Below are 23,572 nucleotides of genomic sequence, written 5' to 3'. Positions count from 1 at the left end.
ATCTGAAAAGAAGTTTCACTAGGGAGGAGACCCACATGACCAAAAAACATGTGAGAAAATGCTCCAATCATTAGCCATCAGAGAAATGCAAATCAAAACAACCATGAGATACCATCTAACACCCGTGAGGTTAGCCCAAATATTGGAGGGGATGTGGTGAGGTAAGAACTCTCTTACATTGCTAGTGGTCTTGTAGATAGGTACAGCCACTATGGAAAGTGATCTGGCGATACTTAAAAAAGATAGAAATGGAGCAACCTTATCACCCAGCTACCCCTCTACTGGGCATATACCAAGAAGAGATAAACCACGACCAGTTGTATGCGCTCCAATGTTTATTGCAGTGCAATTCACAATCACAGAGAGTTGGAAACAATCTAAATTTCCATCGGTAGACCAGTGGACCAGTAAACTCGGGCACATACACACAATGGAGTACTATGTATCACTAAAAAGCACTGATGAGCACATGAAACATGTCTTTTCATGGGAAGAGCTGGAAAAAATTATGCTAAGTGAAGTCAGCCAATCACAAAAGGGGAAATACAGCATGAGTCTCCTGAGGTAAGTGTAATCAGCCCGGTAGGTATAGAAGAGAAGCCACCTATATCACAACATTCGGGCTGAGATACAGGGAATTGGGAGGAGGTTGGATCAAACCCAATGGGAAAAGGAGGGAGGTGGGGAGGGAGAAAAGGTGGGGGTGAAATGATTGTCAGAGGGAGCACGACACTAATCCACCCAGGGGGAGAGCACTGGTCTTGTCTGCACAGAATCGGGAGTGCGCATGCAGACCTTACCATGATGTACCAAACCATGAGGAGAGTATGGTGGGGAGGCAGTGTGGTCTGAACCCCTCAAAACGGAGCAAACCAACAAGGGAGCATACCTGATCAGCAGCTGGAGCAAGGCAGAGCTATGAAGCCCCTGAGGAGCCCCCAAGGGGGTGCTCCAGGCCAGGAGGGATAGCTCCTGGACAGTCTTGAAGGCCAATGAACAGACCCAGGATTTTGTGTATTTCTTCTCTTTTAAGAATAAAACTTTTTTCTTATTTATTTACTATTTTCATTAAAAAATCAGGATAGGCACGGAAGGTATGCCTGAGATGAGAGCAGCAGGGTTGGTCCTGGGAGACCTTGGAAGTGAGGGCAGTGGGGGAAGAGGGGCGGTGAGCAGGCTGCGCCATGGACAGGGGAACAACTGGGGTGTTGGAATCAATAGCGAGTAGATACGGATCCGAGGTAGGGGAGGGGGGTGTCGGAGCAACAGAAAACTAACTAAGAGGAGGTACCAAGAGGCAGAAATAAGGGGGAAGTGACAGTGGGGCAGGAGGAAGGTGAAAGGAAACAGAGGAAGGACCAAGGAAGCAACGCAACGGATAGAGGTATAAACATAGTGGTAAATATATGTAAACACATTAATCCACAAAAATAAAGGTATTGGTCAATGCACGTACATTTATATGGCAATACACTGAGGTAGGGAATGGACTTTTGGCCTCTACTCATACCCTCCCTCAACACAAGAATACTTTTTTTTTTTTGCTCCTCCTTCTTCTTCTTCTTCCCCGTTTGATCTACAAGAACACTTTGTTCTAACCAATCGGCAGTCTGAGATGTCCACCCTCCCAACACAATTGTTGAAGACAAAACGGGTGCATAAGCAAATGTGGTGAAGAAGGTGGATGATATAGTGTCTGGGGTCTTAAAGGCTTGAAGTTACACAAGCTGCCATTCAGCAGTGACGCAAGAAGTTCACATGGAAGAAGCACACCACCAGTGCAATCATGAGGAGTCATAGGGACCTGGTAATAGGCATCAACAGACACATAACAGACAAAAACAGATTGTTGAGAACGAGTGGGGCTGTAGCAGAGATCCAAAGCCCACCTGTAGACAGTGGAACAATCTCCCCACAGAGGGGCCACAGGGAAGGGATGAGTCACCAGGGTGCAGTAAACCATCGATGAAACACACTCTATTCCTCTGGTTCCATGAGGCTTCCTCACCCCCCACTAACCATAACCCCAATGCTGCTTCTCAAATCAGACAGACCAGAACATGTACACAGGTATAGAAAGGGTTGGGAACTCACAACATAAGAGAATCCAGGAACAGGAGTGGGAACACTGACACCAGAAGAGTGGGAGAAAAAGGGAGAAAGAGGGAACCGATCACAATGATCGACACATAACCATACACCCTTCCACAGGGGGAAGAATAACAGAAAACATGGGGAAAGGGAGACAGCAGTCGGTGTGAGAGATGAAAATAATAATGCACAATCTATCAGGGGCTTATGGAGGGGGGAAGAACGGGGGGAGGGGGGGAAAGAGCTAATACCAAGGGCTCAATAGAAAGTAAATGTCTAGAAAAGAATAAAGGCAATATAGGTATAAACATGCCTGATTCAACTGGTGTATGGATTGTGATGAGTTGTATGAGCCCCCAATAAAAGGATTAAAAAAATAATCATAAAATGGTATAATGGGTCAAAGTATCTCCTTCTTTTCTAAGCCCATATTATTCCCATGAAATTTCTATGGCACATACATGGTGACTTATTAACTTAAGCAAATATTATTCCAGGATATTTCAGAGTAAACAATGTTATAGACTTCTTCAAATAATGAGTAGCCAACACTTGGTCTACAAAAGCTACAATTTAATATGCTCATTTAAATGATTTCCCCTTACTCAATCTTACAATCTCCTGAAATCTTCTGCCTTCATTGGTATTCAGGAGATGAACTGGAAAGAAATTATTACTCTAGGCAAGCAATTACATCTTATTCTCTCTTGGCTAGCCCTGGTACCCCACTTTAGGAGATTCACAGTTACAGAAAATCAAGTCATTGCTATTCTACATGAGGCTTCCGAGCTATTGAACACCTGCCACATTAGACGCATACCTCATATTGGACATGTTTATGGCAGCAGTTTACTGAATCTAAGAAAGAAACAACTCTCTTAGAGCTTTGTGCCCAGTCATAGGGATGATACAGTAGAAGGCATCAGAAAAATTACATATGGAACTCATCCTAAACCATGTTTCAGAAAGGATATTCTAAGAGAAAAAAATTTTTAAGTGGCACTGAGAAAGTGAACGCTCTTTTCAGCTAACAGCTTTCTGTTCTGGTAACAGTTTAGCAGTTTTTAATCTGAATGTAAGTAAAAAAACCAAATAAAATAGACTGGCCACAGCTTTCAAAGCTATCATAGGTAAGCTGAATTATGAGTAAGTTGGGGACTTAGGAAGTCCTCATTTTAGTCCTATAACCTAAAAGAGGCGCACTATTGAACTTATGAGGTTAATATTGCTCTCTGACAAACGTATTATCGTGGTGGTTGTTAGGTGCCATCAAGTCAATTCCAACTCACTGTGACCCTGTCTATAACGGAATGAAAACACTGCCCGGTCCTGTGCCATTCTCACAATTGTTCTCCTATTTGAGCCCTGTGCTGCAGCTACTGTGCCGTCCATCTTGTCGAGGGCCGTCCTCTTTTTGCTGCCCCTGCACTTATCAAGCACGACAGCACACGGGTGGGGTCACACGTGTCACTCCTTCAGATGATTATCTCCTGTTCCTCAGTATGATTACTTCCACTTCATAGTTAAGTGAAGGAAGTGAAGCTTAGAAAAGCAGTCAATCAACGAAAGAGAAATGAATTCAGAGTTGGAAGATCATCCCTTTCTCACTTCATGACCTCTGTGTTCGACAGCAGGATTTTTCCTAAGCCTAGCTCAATTGTAAAATGAAAAACAATCCCATGAAACTATGAACTAACAAAACACATAAGAAACTGGAAAATAGACTTGAAAAACTATACACAATGATTTCATACTGCACATAACACCATGCTTATTAAAAAAGATAGAAGTGATTAGCTCTGACAAAGGAGGTAAGATTAAGAGGACTCTACCTATTTTCGTATTTTATCTTATTATATATTGAATGTATATCCTTGTTTTACTTGTATAATTAAAGTTAAACTAAAAAGGAGAAAATGAAAGACAAGATTAGAGGCAATATTTTATAGATAATATAAATAAATATTTAATGCTGTTAATAGTGTTTTACAATGAAAATCATACACAGAATTCATTTATTCATTAAAATATTTGCTGAGTTAACATTTTTTAAAAGATCATTTTATTGGGGGCTCTTACAGCAATCCCTACATCAATTGTATCAAGCATATTTGTATATATGTTGCCATCATTATTTTCTAAACATTTACTTTCTATCTGAGCCTTTGGTATCAGCCCCTCTTTTTACCCTCCCTTCCCCCAGACTACGTATCTTTTAGTCTGAGGCCTACTCCCTGATTCCAGCTAAGTGCCTGCTCTAAATTGCATTATTTATTATATGGATAAAATACCTGAAATTAACACCAAATAAAAATTTTCTCACTTCTAAATTGAACAGACATATGCTGAATGAATGTCTAGTGGGTAACCAGGCATATCTTAAGGGATATCCTAAAGAATTATTAAGTGCTAAGTTTAAGGAGGCAAGAGATAGAGTACCAACAGTGTGGAAGTAATTCCGGGTGGTGACCTTCAGTTTTCCATGAATTTGATCATTAGGACCAAAGTACAGTTTGAATTGTTCTCCTCCAAAGACCTTTTGTGCTTTCTCAAACATAAATCTGACACTTCCATGGATATCACACTACACTGTCTGACCTTCCTGTTTTAATGTACCACGAGTTTAATATTTTACTACGGGGAGAACTCAGAACATTATATAAACCTAAAAGGCAGTATGCTAGCATAAAAACAATCACAAGACCCCAATGTAAATTCTAACTTTGTAAGCTATTTGATTTTGGAGCTACACTGTTGGTATTTGGATTCACAGCTTACTACCCGTATGACTTTGGGTAGCTACCTTAATTTTCCTGCGCCCAGTTTCCTCAGCTACAAAACAGGGGTCAAGTACTTACTTCAGAAAGCTCTCGTGAGGATCACAGTTAATACATGTTAAATGTTTACTGTAGAGAGCTCAGCACCTAGTAGTATTCAATAGATGTTAACTATGTCTTACAGGGTGGCTATTAGCATTGACTTGATGGCAGTGAGTGATATTACTTTTGGTAACCTACACCCACTCCTCATTGACATAGTCAGTTACCAAAGACCAGGTTGTTAGATGAAAATCATTGCTAAATGAAAATGGAGAATGATCACATTACATCATTAAATAACTGCCAAATTTCATCATTACATAATTGCCAAATCACTGAGACTCATGGCCCAGACAAGCTGATCCACAATCTCACACCATCACAGCCAGTGTTACTCTTATTTTACTTATACTTCAGTGTTTATTACTACCAGGCACATGGTGTTAATGCGCATACTAGCAAGTAGATTTTTATTCATGTGTTTAAATCTGAAATTTCAGATAGCACATTGGTCAGGAAAGAGTAGGTGCATAATATTCCATGTACCATACCATACAGTTACTGTAATTTAACTAGTTTCCAGTTGCTGAAACTTAAATTACTTCCAATTTTTCCAATATATGCTGTGAACTTACATTTATTTTATACAAGTCTCTGATTTGCTTCAAAAGGAAAAAGTAATAAAGGGAATTACTAGGTCAGAAAGTAGGAATAATTATATCTCTTCATAAAATGCCAAATTGCTTACCAATTTGTACACCAACAGAATAAAGCCCATTTTTCTGTATCTTTGCTGGTATTAAGTATTATCACTTCTTTAATTAAATATTATTTTCATTTTAGGAGTTAAATATTTTATCACGTTTATTTCTTCAATAAAACGATCAGTTTACGTTCTTTGGTAATTGAAAACAAAAACCAAAACCCAGGATCTAAATGGTGTTCCATATCATGGCAAACTGGATTACAGTTCAAACATACTTACTTACTTCCTCTCCACCCTCCCAGGCCCAGGCCTAGCCTATAGAACAGTGGTTCTGAACCTGCCTAATGCTAGGACCCTTTAATACAGTTCCTCATGTTGTGACCACCCAACCATAACATTATTTTTGTTGCTCCTTCATAACTTTAATTTTGCTACTGTTATGAATCGGGCGACCCTATATGAAAGGGTCATTTAACCCCCAAAGGGGTCGCGACCCACAGGTTGAGAACCACTGCTATAGAAGGTGTATATATGTCCTTGGTCGCTCGATGTTGGGCTTAGTGTTTTGCTTTGTCAGGCAGAACAGGCTTTCTTTGGGCTTAGTTGTGTAACTTACACCTTTGGTCCAGGGAAGGCTAAGAGGTAAAAAGTAGACTTAAATTTGTTTGAGCAAGCAGAGCTTTTTGTTGTCAGTTTTATAGTAAGAAGTGTCCCTGAATAACTGCTGCCCATATCGCCTGGGCCCCCAAGAGCACACATGCAACAGTCAGGAACACAACTTGCAGTGCAGAGCCCAGTCCAGTCTCAGCAGCAGTCTGTAGCAGCAGTCCTTGGTTGAGCCCAGGCTAGTTCTCTCAATTCCCAGACGACCTACCGACTCATAAACGAGTATAAATTACTGTCTTAAGCTACTGAGTTTTGGGATAGTTTATTATGTAGCAATTTATGTGCTTATTGCATTAGACTATAAAACTCTGCAAGAGATCCAGATAGAATCTATTACGTATCTTCCCTAGGGTCCTATATTCTCAGCAAACACTCAAAGCCTCAGAGTACATTGTGTGCTTATTTTCCCTCTTTTCTTTTTGTTGAAAGTTCCTAGATACAATACTTTGTTTTGATGTTTTACACTTTGCATGTATCACCCTCAAATAAAATTACATATAAAAGATAACATACAAAATACAGCAAAAATAATATATTTAAGAAATTACCTTTAAAGTTATTTCTAATTAGGTACTTTAGTTTATAAGTTGAATTCATAAATAATTTTCAACTTTGCTACTATTAACTATCAGTGATGTTTTCCCAACTTAAGCCATAAAAAGTATAACCTGCTTTTAAATTTGGAACCTGTGTGTATGAGTGTTCCAAAAGCAATCCAATTTACACAGAAATGCGAATCACATCAATCAGCTATAGGAGCAACTAAGGAACACAAAACTGACTACAAAAACAAAACAACCAAATGGCATCAAGGTACAATTATTTTAAAAAGAATATACTCTTACCAAGAAAATAGAAATAACTTATTAAGAGGTTTAATTAGCATTTTAAAAGTTACTTACCAAACCCCAAACTAAATCGATTGCCAATGAATGTGAGTTCAACTCATAGAGACCTGGGTGGGGCCAAGTAGAGCTGCTGCTCAGGATTTCCCAGACTCTAACTATTGACAGGAATAGACAGCCTCACCTTTCTCCCAAGGCTAGAGACTGGTGTGTGTGCGTTGCCGACCTTGAGTTTAGCAGTCTAAGAGGAGTGTTAATGTAATAATTTTAAAATCAATGAAAATTAGCAAAATGCCAAGTAGATAGAAGACTATCAATAATTACTTGTTAATGAAGAATGAGAACAGGAGTTCACCTTTAGTTTGATCTCATGTTTGTACCTAGTGCATCAGCAGGATTATTAGTATCTGCATTATTCTTTAGTGCTAGAGAGAGCACAGCAAGTAGTGTATTTTCAATTTTCAAATGGGTTAAGGGTTTGTGCTACTTTAAATAGTGAGCCAAAAATGAAAGCAATTATACAAATGAGTGTTTTTGTGTATGTTAAAATAATAAAAAAAGAAGTCAATGGAACAAAAACACTTCTCCAGAGAGTTAAAAACAATTAGCATGTCTATTATAATATGATAAGATTAAAATGAGAAAATCCTAGCTTAGCAGCCTATTACTGGGTGTAGAAAGAGGGTAACAAACTGGCTCTCCCCCCAGAGAGGAAGCCCTTCAGGACTGCATGTGCTCAGTGCTCACAATGAGCTGATGATTTGTATTGCAGGCACTGAACTACCTCCGCTGAATCCTCATTAGGGACACAGCATTCCTAAGAGGGTGCCAAACAAGGGGGCCGGGAGGGGTCGGATCTGGGAAATGAAAAACAGCCCAACATACACAAGTGAACCCAGCTTTTAAGTGAACAGAGAATATCTCTTTTTTCTTTAGTATTTTTGAACGCTGAGTAGCAATGTTAGGTAAGAGACTAAAGTAAAATGAGGTATTTTTAAAAGACATTTTCCCCTTTTACATATTTAAAGCACAGCAAAATGCTAAATCCACAAGTAATTTATAAATATTTCAGTAGAAATATTAGGAACTGTCAAAGAAAAAACAGGAAATCGAATGAAGTATCGTTTCCATCAACAAGTTAGAAATGGCAACATAATGGTTTTCATTTTTCTTTCTTATTGTACTTCCCACAGGCTTTTCCTTGCCAAAGCCAAGACACTTACCATTTAAAACACCTATCCTGTCTCCTCAAACAACGCCCCCTGCCCATCCCAAGAACAACAACATTTTTAAGAGTTGTCTTCGAATTTAGCCTTATAATAAAATGTGAATACTTAAAATAAGGAAATTGGCTGCTAAATTTCTTTGTTTCTAAGATCAGTGGTGGAAAACAAAATATACTGAAATGTTTCCCTTTTCATATAGTACGTAGGACACTAAATTCTCTTTTCTCACCTTCTAAAAAATGATTGTTGATGTAGTTAGCTCTTGTTAACTCCATTCTTACAAACCATGCAACATAACATATGTAACTTTTGAAAACCCTTGAAAATGCTCTCAATAATGCTGTTACTATGATTACTCATACAGGCTAGTTCTCTGAGGAAATGAAGATTGCTGAACCTGAACAAGGTTTCTCACCATACCTCTTTACACTCATGAAATTTATCCTTTGCAAGAGCACACATACATTTACTATCTATTTGATTAGCTACATTAAATATTTTTTGGGGGTGGGGGCTCAATGAGTATCTCTAAATCTATGTTTTCTGATGCCCTTTCCCTTGCAACAATTTTCAAGATAACAAAATAAAATTCTACTGTCGATCATCCTTCAACATCATCTTTTCTGTCAGTGGTTCTACTGAGCTGTCTTTTCAATTTTTCCTCCAAGTTTTTCTGTTTAGTCATGTAAGTATTTATATGCAACATTTTAATAGATTTTTAAATCTTAGAAATATGATTAAAATGTTTAACTCGCTACAAAATATTTCTTTGGTTTCTTAATGTTCAAGGAGCATACAGCTGGCTACTTGGTCAAAAATCCAAACACATTCCCAACTGGTACTTGGCTCTACAACTCCCTACCCAGGAAATTTTTAAGAGTTTCTCTTCAAAAGACCTTCCTAAAGGAAGACATATATATGATAGCCATAAAGGAACAACAGGAATTATATTCTATTGAATCATAGATTCTATTGATGTAGCACATTAGAATTTATAAAGGTAATTTTATGGGTATGATTTCCTTTAATTCTTACAACTCTGTGAATTAACCAGAGCAGGTGCTATTAATTTCTTTAAAAAGATTTGGCTTTGTTTGAATGAAAGAGTCCTAAGCCTGAAGGTGAGCTGAAAACAGTATCACTTTTCACAACCTACAAATTATATGGCTTTGGGAAAGACTCATGAGACAAATGGAATCCTTCTAGCTTATGACAATCATGAGGGTCAAACCAGAACTGTTCTTCATAAGGTTTCCAAGGACGGAGTTTTTAGAAGTAGACTGCCAGGCCTTCTTCAAAGGCACCTCTGTTTGTATTCAGACTGAATTTTTCTCTCAACAAGCCAACCAGAAGCCTAAGAGTGTAGGGGTTTGTGTGTAGGCAGTTCTAGTACCCTGATTAAATTTGTATACTCCTTTTTAAGGCCTTTTTACTTATCTTGTTTTTTTAATACTGGATTGTAATTTCTTCAGGGTCGGAACTATGCTTTCTTTGTTGCTGTATCTCTAGAACCAAGCACAGCCGTGGCCCACAGAATATTCTCAGTAATTACTTGAATTCATGCATTCTCTCTACCTCCCTCCCTCCCTATCCCGCCGTGCAACCATACTTAATTTGCAATTAAGAAGTGAGGTGTTTTTACAGTAAATGGAAATCTGAAGTTAAAAAATGTTCTTATATAGCTGGTTTGGCTGTTCGATTTCAACATTAAGGTATGGCAGGTATTCTCCGTAAATTAAATGAGAATAATTTGAAAAATATATTTTAAAAGTAGGATAAAAGCTTTTCATAAAACAAAACAAAAAAAATGAACTGCAAATGTGTACTGAAATATGCACTGAAAGGTAACTTGGTATGGAATATTTTTATTTCCCTAAACCTTCCTGAGTATGCGGAACTAAACAACCTCCACATAGGTCCTACAACAGGAAGAGGAAACTGTGAAAGGCTCTAAACACTACTAATTAACAAATCCTTTTCATTGCAGCTTATCTCTAATTCTTTGATTTCAACAAAGAACACACGGCAGATCATTGAAAATAACTGATGGTGGACCACTGCAATTCTGGGGCTACTGATAATACTGAATTTTACCTGTGAGACTGAAGACAAAACAAAACTTAACAGCAGTGGTTAAAGAAATTCCTCTCTTCTGTTTAAACTTAGATAAGACTCATGAAAGGCCTATTTCCTATGAACAGGTCACAGACAGATCCTCCAAATCCCCATTCTTTGCCTCATAAAGAGCAATGGAATTGCTTGTTCCCAAAGAATCAAAAACAAAGTGCTTGTTAACCAAAGTCCCATGAAGCTTTTCTCCTTCCCACAAGTCCCTGGTCTTGGGCCCAGCCTCAGTCTGAATCAATTGCAGTGTATTTCCTTCTTCAAGGGTCCCTCACGGAGAAGAGAGGTTGCCTTCAAGATAAATCATTCTGATTTAACAGGTGATCACATGTCTGTTTTATCTCATTTTCTCACACCTATTTTTTCCCTTATCACTTTGTATTCTCAGTCCCTCCATAAGAAATACAATTTCTCTCTACCGTGCTGAGTCTTGCATTCTTGCACACCTTGAAGTTGGCCAGCGCCCTGCCTATTGTCTCTTTCTTCTCTTCCACTACTTCTAACGCTCATTTTCCTTGCTCTTCTTTCTTCCTCAATAAAACCTCTTCCTATTAATGCTCAGCTCTTTGATTTTGCTTCGTTACTTTGACAGAATATAACTCAGACACGGTTCAAAAGCTCAGCAACATTGCAACAAATTGCCTTCCATTCTCCCTTGTACATCTTTGTTAACAAAGTTTCTTAGAATTTATTTAAAGGGGGCAGCTATAAGTAATATAAATTTATCTAATTGCCAAATGCAAAATAATTTGTTAAAATTCATAATACATTTGTAATGTTTGTCTTGATCCATTATAAGTAATAATCATGGCAATGATAATCATAATCCAGAAAAGAAAAAAAATCTCTTAAAGACAGGGAGTGATAGGAAATTTCAATTTACATAAAAACACATGGAGCAGATCAAAGTTATTTAAAAAGCTATATTAATTTAAAATGACATTCAATAGGAAAGGGATGCAAAATTTCTATTATAAAATTTTTTTAATAAAAAAAAACATGGTATCAGATTGCTTTTATATTTAGATTACCTGGACATATTTAGTAGAGAAGCATAGCAGCTATTTGTTTTTTTTAATTAATTTTAACAATTTATTAGGGGCTCATACAATTCTTATCACAGTTCATACATATACATACATCAATTGTATAAAGCACATCTGTACAGTCCCTGCCCTAATCATTTTTTTCTCCTCTTTTCTTTTTTTACATTTTATTAGGGACCCATACAACTCTTATCACCATCCATACATATACATACATCAATTGTATAAAGCACATCCATACATTCCCTGCCCCAATCATTCTCAAAGCATTTGCTCTCCACTTAAGCCCCTTGCATCAGGTCCTCTTTTTTTTCCCCTCCCTCCCCTTTCCCCCCTCCCTCATGTGTCCTTGGTAATTTATACCTCGTTATTTTGTCATATCTGGCCCTATCCGGAGTCTCCCTTCCCCCCTTCTCTGCTGTCCCTCTCCCAGGGAAGAGGTCACATGTGGATCCTTGCAATCAGTTCCCCCCTTCCAACCCACTCACCCTCCATTCTCCCAGCATCGTCCCTCACACCCTTGGTCCTGAAGGTATCATCCACCCTGGATTCCCTGTACCTCCAGCCCTCATATGCACCAGTGTACAGCCTCTGTCCTATCCAGGCCTGCAAGGTAGAATTCGGATCATGGTAGTTGGGGGGAGGAAGCTTCCAGGATCTGGGGGAAAGCTGTGTTCCCCATCGGTACTACCTCGCACCCTAATTAACCCATCTCCTCTCCTAAACACCTCTATGAGGGGCTCTCCATTGGCCGACACTTGGGCCTTGGGTCTCCACTCTGCACTTCCCCCTTCATTTAATATGGTATATATATACATATACACATATATACACACACTTATATCGTTGTTGTTTTTTTTTTTGCATGATGCCTTATACCTGGTCCCTTGGCACCTCGTGATCGCACTGGCCGGTGTGCTTCTTCCATGTGGGCTTTTTTGCTTCTGAGCTAGATGGCCGCTTGTTCACCTTCAAGCCTTTAAGACCCCAGACACTATCTCTTTTGATAGCCGGGCACCATAAGCTTTCTTCACCACATTTGCTTATGCACCCATTTGTCTTCAGCAATCCTATCATGGAGGTGTGCAGTCAATGATATGATTTTTTGTTCTTTGATGCCTGGTAACTGATCCCCCTGGGACCACACGATCACTTCCATTTAGTAGAGAAGCATAGCAACTATTTGTTTTTAAAGTGAATAATGAAAATACAAAGCCAACTATATCCTTTGAAATGATTTAAACTTAAAGTGAAAAATTCTAGATGTCAACTTAAAATGCAAATGAGGTAACGCAGTTCAGGAAGTTCTTTAAGGGGTTCATAAGAAGAAAATACCTACAGATTACAAGCCAAGTCAAACTACTACTTCTCTAGATTTGGGTTTTCAGGTTTGGAGTTGGTGGATTTGAGGAATTCAGATTTTAGTATGTTATTTAGTACCAGTATGTTTAAAGGTATTTTATGTCACACAATAGGCAACTACAAAAAAAAAAAAAACAGTACTAATTTCTACCCAGGACTGGAGAAAAGTGCAGGATTCTTGATAATTCTGTCACAGGAATCACAGGCACTTGATTTACAATTTCTCTAGTGCCAGACTGATGCCATGAAACACGCACACCTGACTAAATGACAGCAGTTCTTGGCAAGAGGTGAAATTACGGGAGCTTTGGGATGTTTTTTTTCGCTGAGGTACTCAGTTAAATTATATCACTTAACAAGAGTGCCTGCACAGTGATAAAATTATTGGCTACGTTTATTAATACCAGGGTAACTGCTGAATTTACTGCAAAAAGTCAAAGTAGGTCAGAGTATGTTCTTTTGGACCAAATTCCAAGTTTTACTAAAACAGTGTTTTGTTTAATGATTATCTTCATGTTTTAGAGTTTTGTAGCACCAGCTCTCACAATATAACAAGAAAACAACTCACTGCCATCAAGTTGATCCTGACTCATAGTGACCTTATGACTGGGTAGAACAGCTCTTATGGGTTCCCAAGACTAACTCCCAAGAAAGCCTCATTTTTCTCTAGTGCAGTGGTTAGTGGTTTCAAACTGCTAACCTTGTGGTTAGTAGCCCAATGTGAAACATTAGCTAAAGCTCCAAAGATACCCGCCACCCACCGGCAGACCCACTGCCATCAAATGCGTTCTGGCTCACAGTGACCCTATGGGACAGAGAAGAGCTAGCCTACAGGGTTGCCAAGGCTGTACGTTTTTACAGCAGACGGCCTCATCCTTTTCAAATAAAAATAACATCTCTTAGTAACATTTCTTTACCACCTATAGATTAGAAAATGTAGCTTCTGAAGCGTGGGCTGATGTTACGTAGACAAAGAAGAATTTCATTTTAGTAAAAGGAACCTGGATTGAGCTTTGATTGACAGTTCTTAGAAAAAGGTTAAAAATTCAAAGGGAGTGACTGTGTGTGGCTCAGAACCTAAAAGCTTTTTTCTCCTCCCAACAGAAGCAGTCTCAAGTACTATCTGGTTGCCATGGAGATAAGAAACTAGAGGGATGGCAAACTCAATTTGCAGCTAAATGGGCTGGAAACAATCCTTACTACAAGAAGAGGAGAGATTAAAAATATACAAGATTGCCAGGGGGGATCTTTTTTACCTAGCATTTCCCAACCTCATTAATGAAGGAGGAAGTCTAAAAAAGCAAATGAAAACCCTAGGTGCTCATCCATCGAACACAGAATTTCATGCATTGCCACACATCCTGAGCAACTTTGCTCCTTTCTGATGGTACTTGTTAGCAAATATTGGAATGCGACTAAAGTTGTGCTCAGGAGCAAACAAGAATGCCCTAAGGGTGTTGGAATTCCAATGGGAAAAAACCAGACAAATGGAAACCTACCGGGCCATAAGAAAGAAATACATACATAAATGAAAAATTTTTTTCCAATCCTAGAATACCTTTGTGCGTGCTGTAAAGGGCTGCAAACGTCACGGTGAAGAAAGTTGTGGAGTATTTTCCAGCATTAACTAGGTGAGGAAATGCCCTTTTTGTGTCTCGGTATCGGCGCAGGCACTGGATGAAGCGAAGCCAGGCGGGGATGCACTGCACCACGGCCCGCACTCCGTATGAGTAGCTGTGGCAAATTTCTGGTCCTGTGAAGATTTCAAAGAAGAAAAAAATACAATTAAAAAAGTAACTTGGTATGGATTATTATAAGAGCTGTAACAGCCCTCAAAATGTTTTATTAAAAATAATAGTAACTTGTCCACATCGCTTAGCCACTTAATGAAAAAATCAACAAGTCCATAAAAGACAGGAGATGGTTTCAGAATCACTTACTTTTTTGCAACTATTCACAAATTTTCTAGTGGTAGATAAAAGCAAGGGGGAGGAGAGCTGCAGAGGGGACTAGTGGAAGGCTGTCCTCTTGGGATTCTGACTATGTATCTGTTCTGGAATAATTTTCTATAGAGTCTTTGAAAATCATAGGAAAATTCGGTTAGTATCTACTAATCAAAAGGAATATAAAACAAACTTTACTGATACAGACGGTAGCCCTGTAATTTGAAACATCTGAAAAACAAGTATCACAATTCTCTTGAACTTTAAATTACTGTAATACACCTACTATAGGTTGTTCACATTCTTGGGCTCTTTTTCTGGGATGAAGAAATGAATTTGTGTTTTTAAATGAGAAAAACCAATTTGTCTTTGAATTCCAGCAATATGTCATGGCATGACCAACATACAATATAGTACGATAAACCAACTGATGATAGTTATAAGCTTCCATTGGCAATCAATGAAAAGGCATTGGGTCAGCCCTGGTTTAATGAACTGTCATTAGTCACGTGTTAAATTATCTGTCTAAATAAAGTTGTTTTTATCATTAGCAGAATTCCTTTATAGCCTGAACTACCTGAATAAGGTAAATTGTGAAAAAAAGAGGCAGGAAAAAACAAGTACCAAATAAAAGTAAAAAACAATTTATAAAGCACTTAACCTAATTCTAAAGTCAGCATTTTAACCACTGCCTTCTTTGGAATATTATCAAGAACACTGTGATGGCAAATTATTAGCGCTAAAAGCATCTGTGGTACAACTACCAACAACCTAACTTTTTTTTTTCAGTCTGAGAATTCTTTGAGTGTAAGTTGTAAATCTCTTGGCAAAAGGATCGTAAAATCTTACCACATAATTTAAGAGCCAAATTATATCAGAGAAAGAGAATGCTAAGATTGCCAAATACATTTAATTAAGTTTGCAATATTATTGGATAAGTTTTCATCATAACCTTAAATTTCTCAGGCACCATTCTCAATAACTCTTGGTTTACACTGGCAGTTTAGTAGTGTGAACTTTCGCACCCTACCTGCTATATCATCTGGCAACAGGCCCTTACTTTCATCCCATTTGAGCTCAAAACTGTAGAAGCAAATCATGTATTCTAGGTCCATCAGAATCACTGACAGGCTGTTCAGCTGATCAGCCAGCCAGAAATCAGCAAAGCCTACTTTATGGAAGGGGGCTGTAAATACTCGAAACTAGAAAAAGAAGAAGAAAAAAAATCAGAAGCATAGTAATAAAATGCAATTAAAAAATTTAAATTCTATTTTGAGCACTGTGGTAGGTCGGGCTGACTAGAGAAACAAATCCAGACACTCATATATATGTAAGAAAGAGCTTTATATTAAGAAGCGTCCCAGTCTAGTCTAATTCAAGTCCATAATCCTGTACTATTCCATAGAAGCCTCTTCAGACTCATGCAGCCACATGCAATGACACAGACTGCAGGAAGACCACAGCGCTAGGGTGCAAAGTCCAGTGGATCCAAGGTCAGTGGAAACATGGCAGGGCTCCAGTAACTCTCTGGGTGACCAGCAAGTGGAAGGTGAAGGCAGAGAGGAGGTTGTTTTCAGGGCCCTCCTTATGAGAGGGCCACGCCTACAAGGAGGTACCATTAGGTTGGGACCCGACTGACAGGTTAAATACCACCCTTATACCTTCATACATCAAGTTGACATAAATTTATTTACAATAACCATGTAACAAAATCGTGCAGTTTGTAAGTGGAAGATAATGAAACCAATCACAGACAAACTGAATAATAGCAGGCAGGTTGAGAATTCATCATAAAGGCAATGAGTTGCGGAATAGCTAGCACACAAAAAGGAGAAAGGTAGGCAGAGCTGAAGCTGAAAGAAAAGGGAGTGTCAGAAGATAGACTCTGAGAGGTGTTGCGAAGACTCCAGGTTGGTTTTCCCTAAAGACCCCAAATGCTTTAAATTCTGGAATGTTTTCTCTTCTTGGCTAGCTGGACACAAAACTTCTCTGACCACAAGGAAGGGTAGGGAAGGGTGATACAAGCCTTAATCCTCTGACCTATATCACTTTCACTGGACTGAGACCATAGTGATGTTTATGTTCATCCTTAAACAGGGCCACCAAAGTTAGTTCTCACACCCGTTATGAAAACAATGATATAATAGCTTAAAGTTATTGAAAACTTGTCCATGCTGTATACTCTTCTAAGTGCTTTTATATGCTTTAATTCATTTAATCATAAAAACATTACAAAATTTAAGTACTATCTATATATAGATCCTCCTTTTAAAGTGGACCCAAAACAAAGCCATCCTCACTGATCTGTGGAAGCCTATTTATCACTGTAAAGGGAAATCCTAGCATTGCAGATCAGGTAGGATTAGATAGCAATATAACTTTGAACCCATTTGTTCAAATTGCGCAGACTGTCTTGAAATGCCATACGAGAGGAGGAAAAGAAGGTAGCTATAACCTTTACTTGTCAGGCCCTACCTTACTTAACTAGCGCCACTGTGACAAAATGACTACAAGTGCTGGTCTAGCAACAGGCGGTTATCTTCTCCTGGATGAGGATGCTAGAAGACTGCACTTAGGGGACCAGCTCTAGGGGAGGCCTTTCTCACTCTGCTGGTTCTGGGGGAAGGTCCCTGTTGCATTTCAGCACCTGCGTTTTGGGGAGCTCTCTGTGTATCTTGGTCTTAATTGTCTCCTGGGTCTAACACTGTCTCAAGACTGGGACCTTGGGGACAAAGGGTACCCTCCACCAAAAGTTCTTTTTTCTCCCCATGGTACTGAAGTATCTCAGATCTCTACTCATTTCTTTCTCTTAAATCTAAAAGGAGATGGGCCCAAGATAAAAGCTAATCCTGTTGATTGTATCCCATCTTGTTAACATAACTGCAATCTTGCCTACTACTTGTCTGTCAGTTTGTCATACTGTGGTGGCTGGTGTGTTGTAATGTTGGACGCTGTGCCATAGTATTTTAAGTATCAGCAGGGTCATCCAAAATGAATAGGTTTCCTCCAAAATGAACTGTGAAGGAGGAATAGGCTGTCCACTTTGGATGAATTAGTTGATGAAAACCTTATGAAGGGCATGGAAATGTCACATACTGAAGGCCTAATGAAACTGAACTTTGTCAGAGACTGCGCCACAAAACGAACCTCTCAGGTCAGGAGGAGTTCAAAATACCACCGAGGAAGAGCTGCCAGATAATCAGAGTCCAGTGGACCATAATGACACAAATGGAGTACAGCCTTTGGGACTTTCATTATGGGGCATGGCTCAAGATGAGAAGAAACTACTGCACACAGCTACAAATAATCGGAACTTGGAATGCACAAAGTATGAACCTAGAAAAATTGGAAGCCATCAAAAATAAAATCAATGAAGATTGATAGCCTAGGTATTTTAGTGTGCTGACATGGACCGGCATTTGTCATTTTGAATCAGAGACTCATGTGGTGCACTATGCTGGGAACGACACAATCAACAAGAATAGCATTGCATTTTTAATCAGAGAGGACATTTCAAGAGCTCGCTTGAAGTACAATGCTGTGATCATATTTATCTGCATGTAAGCATATCTAGTCACTACAACTATTATTCGAATTCATGAACCTACCATGAAAACTAGTGATACAGAAATTGAAAAATTAAAAAAAAAAGAAATTGAAAAATTATGCCTTCAGTCTAAAACTGATCAAATGTGCAACCAAAATGCATGGATAATTCTTGATGACTGGAATACAAACACTGGAACAAAGAGGAAGGTACAGTAGTTGGAAAATATGGTTTTGGTGATAGAAACAAAGAAGTTGGAGATTACATGAAAGAATTTTGTAAAACCAATGGCTTCTTCTTCATAGCAAATAGCTTTTATTTTTTGTTTTCAACACAAATAGGACTATACACAGGACTTCTCCAGATGGAATACTAAAAATTAAAATGACTACATCTATGGGAAGAGATGCTGGAGAAGCTCAAAATCAGCAACTAAAACAAGGCTAACTGTGGAATAGACCACCAACTGATCATCTGTAAGTTTAGGATAAAGCTGAAGAAAATGAAAATAAGTCCAGGAGGGCCAAACTATGACCCTGAGTACACCCATCTGAGTTTCAAGACCATTTCAAGAACAGATTTGCTATGTTGAATACTAATGACAAAAGACCTGATGAATAAAGTAAAAGGTCATTTAAAAGACTGGGAACAAAGAAAAGATCGAGTGGTTATCAGAAAGTGCTTGAAACTTGCTCCTAATTCATAGATTAGCTAAGACAAATGAAAGAAATGATGAAGTCAAAGAGTTGAACAGAACATTTGCAAGGGAAACTTGAGAAGCCAAATAAAATATTACAATGAAATATGCAAAGATCTAGAGTTAGAAAATCAAAAAGAACACACTCGCATATCTTAAACTAAAAGAAATATAAAGGGAAAAATCAAGCCTTTAGTCGCAATATTCAAAGATTCTATGGGCAAAACACTGAATGATGCAGGAAGCATCAATAGAAGATGCAAAGATTTGAGAGTCACTGTACCAAAAGGAACTAGTGGACATTCAACCATTTCAGGAGGTAGCATATGAGCACGAGCCAATGGTGCTGAAGGAAGAAGTTCAAGCTGCACTGAAAACACTAGTCAAAATCAAGGCTTCGGGGATTCACGGAATACTATTGAAATGGTTAAACAAGCTGATGGAGCACTAGAAGCACTCACTTGTCTACACCAGGAAATCTGGAGGACAGCTACTTGGCCATGTGACTAGAAGAGATCCATATTGATACCCATTCCAAAGAAAGTTGACCCAACAAAATGCTCAAATTACACAGCAATATCACTGGTAACACAAGTAAAATTTTGCTGAAGTTTACCCAATGGTTGCAGCAGTACCGTGACAGGGAGCTGCCAGAAGTTCAGGACTAATTCAGATGAGGAGGTGGAACAATGGATATCACTGCTGATGTCAGACGGATCCTACACAAGCTATGGTATTTTCAATTGCTTCATACGCATGTGAAGAACTGAGCCGTCTGAATTACGCTGCTGTCAAATATTGAAAGTACCTTGTCAAAAGAACAAATAAGTTTGTCTCGGAAGAAGTGGAGGGAGAATGCCCCTTAGAGGCAAGGATGGAGCGGCTGTCTCGTGTACAATGGACATGTTCTCAGAAGAGAACCAGTTCCTGGAGAAGGACATCATGCTTGATAAAGGAGAGTAGCAGCAAAAAAGGGGGAAGGCCCTCGATGAGATGGACTAACAAGGTGGCTACAATAATGGGTTCGAACATAAGAGCCATTGTGAAGATGGCACAGGCCCTGGCACTGTTTTGTTCTGTTGCACATAGGGTTGTTATGAGTAGGCACTGACTCAATGGCACCTATCAAAAACAATCGTTAATTCTGCCTCAGTAACAGATTAGGATTTATAACATAGGAAGTTTTATCAGATCACAAAATAGAGGTGATTATATTATACTGAGAATTATAAATTATGACCTAGCCAAATTGAAACATTTTGGAGGAGGTAACAAATCAAGACTTCTACCTTATTTATTTAGTACAAATCTGTTCCATTTATTTATTTTTAAAGTTTTTTTTTAAAGATCATATTGAGGCCTCTTACAGCTCTTATAACAATCCATACATCAACAGTATAACGCATATTTGTACATATGTTGCTATAATTTTCTAAACATTTACTTTCTATTTGAGCCCTTGGTATCAGCGCCTTATTTTTTCTCCTGCATGTGAGTTTCCAAGGCTGCAAATTTTTTACAGGATTTGAAAGACTTATCTTTCTCCCATGGAATAGCTGGTGGTTTCAAACTGCTGACCTTGTGGTTAGCAGCCCAAGATATAACCCACTACACCACCAGGGCTCTTTGTATAAAGTAGAAGTGTTAAGGGATTTGACGATGGCAGTGACTTTTCCCCTCTATCTTATACATCAGAACATGGATTACTAAACCACTAACTTCTCACAAAGCAGTTTTGAGAAAATATGTGTAAATTTTTTAAATGATTAGATTATTGCAGTACAGCGAATCACTTGCTATGGCTCTTCTAGTCCTAGTCTTTTAAACTCTTATCAAGTGCAGGCAGGGGCAGGGACTACTCACATAAGGGAAATGGGACTCTAATGAAGAACCTGGTGAGTTTTGATATCACTCTGGGTTTAAAATCAGCCATCTGAAGAGGCAGGAAGAATGACTTTCAACCAGGATGGGTGACTCCAGGATGGGAGACAGTAACTGGATTGTTTTTTTTTGGGGGGGGGGGGGTATGGCAGGGGAGACTGCAGGAAAACAGGGAGCTGATAACAATGAGTACAATAAAGAAGAAAATGTTCTACAATGAACTGTGGTAATGATTGTACAATTCTTCTTGATATGAGAGACTTATTGAATTGTATGATATGTATATTACATCCCATCAAAACTGTTGGAGAGGATTTATTTCACTGCCATCAAGAAAGAGCTAGAAGTGGAATTTATCTATGGATTCCAAGATTCCTGCTTATTGAACCTTCCAAATCTAGGAGACAGATCTGTAACACCAGAGACTTGGGGGAGATGGCAAAGTGGCAGATCACCAAGAGCACAAGATAGGCGGGCTTCGGCTTCTCTTCTCGGCTTACAGTGTGAATAAAGCTTTAGGCAGGAGGCTTGCTTGTGGAGTGGTTTGCCTCCAGGCACTTAATTAGGGGGAGTTAGTTTTGTTCACCCACAGAGCTACAGTAGCCAAACACCTGTGGGCTGTAGCTTAGGTGAAGTGGTGTGTCCTTCCAGCCATTTGTTGTAGCACTAAGTGAACTTTGTAACAAGTACGGCAGACACCTACTTGGAGCTGAGATGTGGCTGGGCTGGATAGAAGCCCTATATCCTGTGCATTTCTGATCTTGAGTTGTAACTTGTTAACCCCCATAATAAACTTCATAATCATAAGTACTGTCTATGTGTACTCACTGCAATGAAAGTTTGAACCCAGCAGAGAAGCAGAAAGTGCTTTGGGAGGAACAGTTGGTGCCAGAATTAGTACAGAAGTTGGAGGGGTGGAAGTATGTCTGACTGACCTCAGCCTAATAGGACTCAGCCTTGGGCAGAAGTTGAACTGGAGTTTCCTTTCCCCTGGTGAAGTCAGAAGAGGCCAGTTATCGCTCCACATCATTTTTACAATTATGAGGCCAGACTGCCTGGGCTCAAAACCCCCTCTCCATTAATAGCTGTGTGGCTTCAGGCTAGTTATTTGATTTCTCTGCACGTCTGATTCTTCTTTGTTAAATGGGGATGCCACATGGGTTATTAAAAGTATTACATAAATTAACACATATAAAATGCTCAGAACAGTACCTGGCATAACAATGTTAGTCAATATTAAATGAAAATACCTGTCTTATTCCTATCTCATCTATTCTTATAGTGAACATGTGCAAAAATTTTATATATTCAATCACAGAAGATATGGACACAAACTGCTTTTGAAATTATATAGTATAGTCTAATTAAAATATATTAACTAGCTTACTATAAGTTGATACTTTTGTTTAGGAATTCGGAGGCATTGTATATATTTCCTAATTGGATATTCAAAATTAGAGTAAATTGATATCTGGGAGATGATGTAGGACCTAATGGATACAATTAACTTTTATTAACTTGATCTAATATTTTCATCTTAAGAAATCAGTTTCTTATATAAAATTTTTAAAGCCTTTGGGAGCAAGGAGAGAAAGTCAGGCAGCAGATTCACAGATTCGATCCAGATACAGATGATGTCAGTGCTTCTAAGTACAGCCAAGCAATATATGTGCTTTAACTTTAAAAATTAAAGAGAGAAAAAAAATTAAGTTTCAAAAAAAGGTACAATCAGAGAAATAATTAGGGTAGAAAATTCATTAGAAATAAGTTTAAGGGTAAATTTTCTTCACTGAGACTTAAAATAAGTCAATAGGTCATTAAAATTAGATTGGTTTATAAATGATAATATTCTATTTATAACTTAAAACACAAAAACAACAGACTACAATGCTTCTTTCTGTATCTCTTTTCTTCTGATAGATGGTGGTGCAGTGAATTACTTAATGTGGTCATTTTAGCTATGCATGATCTGGTAACTTCCACAGTGACTGAGGGACTATGCAAATAAGGTACATGTGCTCTACCAAGGAGATTAGAGAGGTTGTAAAGAAGGTACATGGAATCCTTTTAGAGGTGCGTCTGTAGAACCCTAACAGAGAGATTGGTCAGTTTTGCCATTCTGTTAGACTTTAAAGAGAGCTAATCCTAAAGTTGAAGCCACGGGGACCTCACTAATACCAAGAAGGTGCAGGAGTGCAGTGTATCCTTTGGACCCTGGACTTCTACACCAATAACTTCCCATACGACAGAGGCAGAGAGACTAAGAGAACTTGAGCAGGTGTAGCATTAATGAAGATATTGCAGAGAAACAACTATAGCAGAACCAGGCCAGCTGGGGACAGCACAGTGGGTTTCTCTCCCTATAGAGCAGTGGGTCTCAACCTTCCTAATGCCACGACCTTTTAATATAGTTCCTCATGTTGTGGTAACTCCCAACCATAAAATTATTTTCGTTACTACTTCATAACAGTAATTTTGCTATTCTTACGAATCGGGCAACCCTTGTGAAAGAGGTAGCGACCCACAGATTGAGAACCGCTGCTATAGAGCAAGGTGATTATAGTCAGCTTGTCAACCAGAGTGAGAGCTGAGTGCCTGCAGGCAGGAAGCATTCTGGCA

The 23,572-nt window shown here is 38.7% G+C and overlaps 1 protein-coding gene across 1 annotated transcript in view; it reads right to left on the bottom strand.

Annotated features, from left to right (window-relative positions):
- XPR1 (xenotropic and polytropic retrovirus receptor 1) overlaps positions 1–23,572 on the bottom strand; it is a 212,113-nt gene that overhangs the window by 22,968 nt on the left and 165,573 nt on the right. The window contains exons 10-11 of the mRNA XM_075528060.1: positions 15,859–16,030; positions 14,444–14,638 (exon numbers count right to left, since the gene is read on the bottom strand). Coding sequence (XP_075384175.1) covers positions 14,444–14,638; positions 15,859–16,030 — 367 coding nt within the window. The remainder of the gene's footprint in view (positions 1–14,443; positions 14,639–15,858; positions 16,031–23,572) is intronic.

The sequence above is a fragment of the Tenrec ecaudatus genome, chromosome 1 (assembly GCF_050624435.1).
Source record: "Tenrec ecaudatus isolate mTenEca1 chromosome 1, mTenEca1.hap1, whole genome shotgun sequence".
NCBI classification, from domain to species: domain Eukaryota; kingdom Metazoa; phylum Chordata; class Mammalia; order Afrosoricida; family Tenrecidae; genus Tenrec; species Tenrec ecaudatus.
Note: the sequence above shows the minus strand (reverse complement) of the source record. Positions and strands in the feature narration are given on the sequence as shown.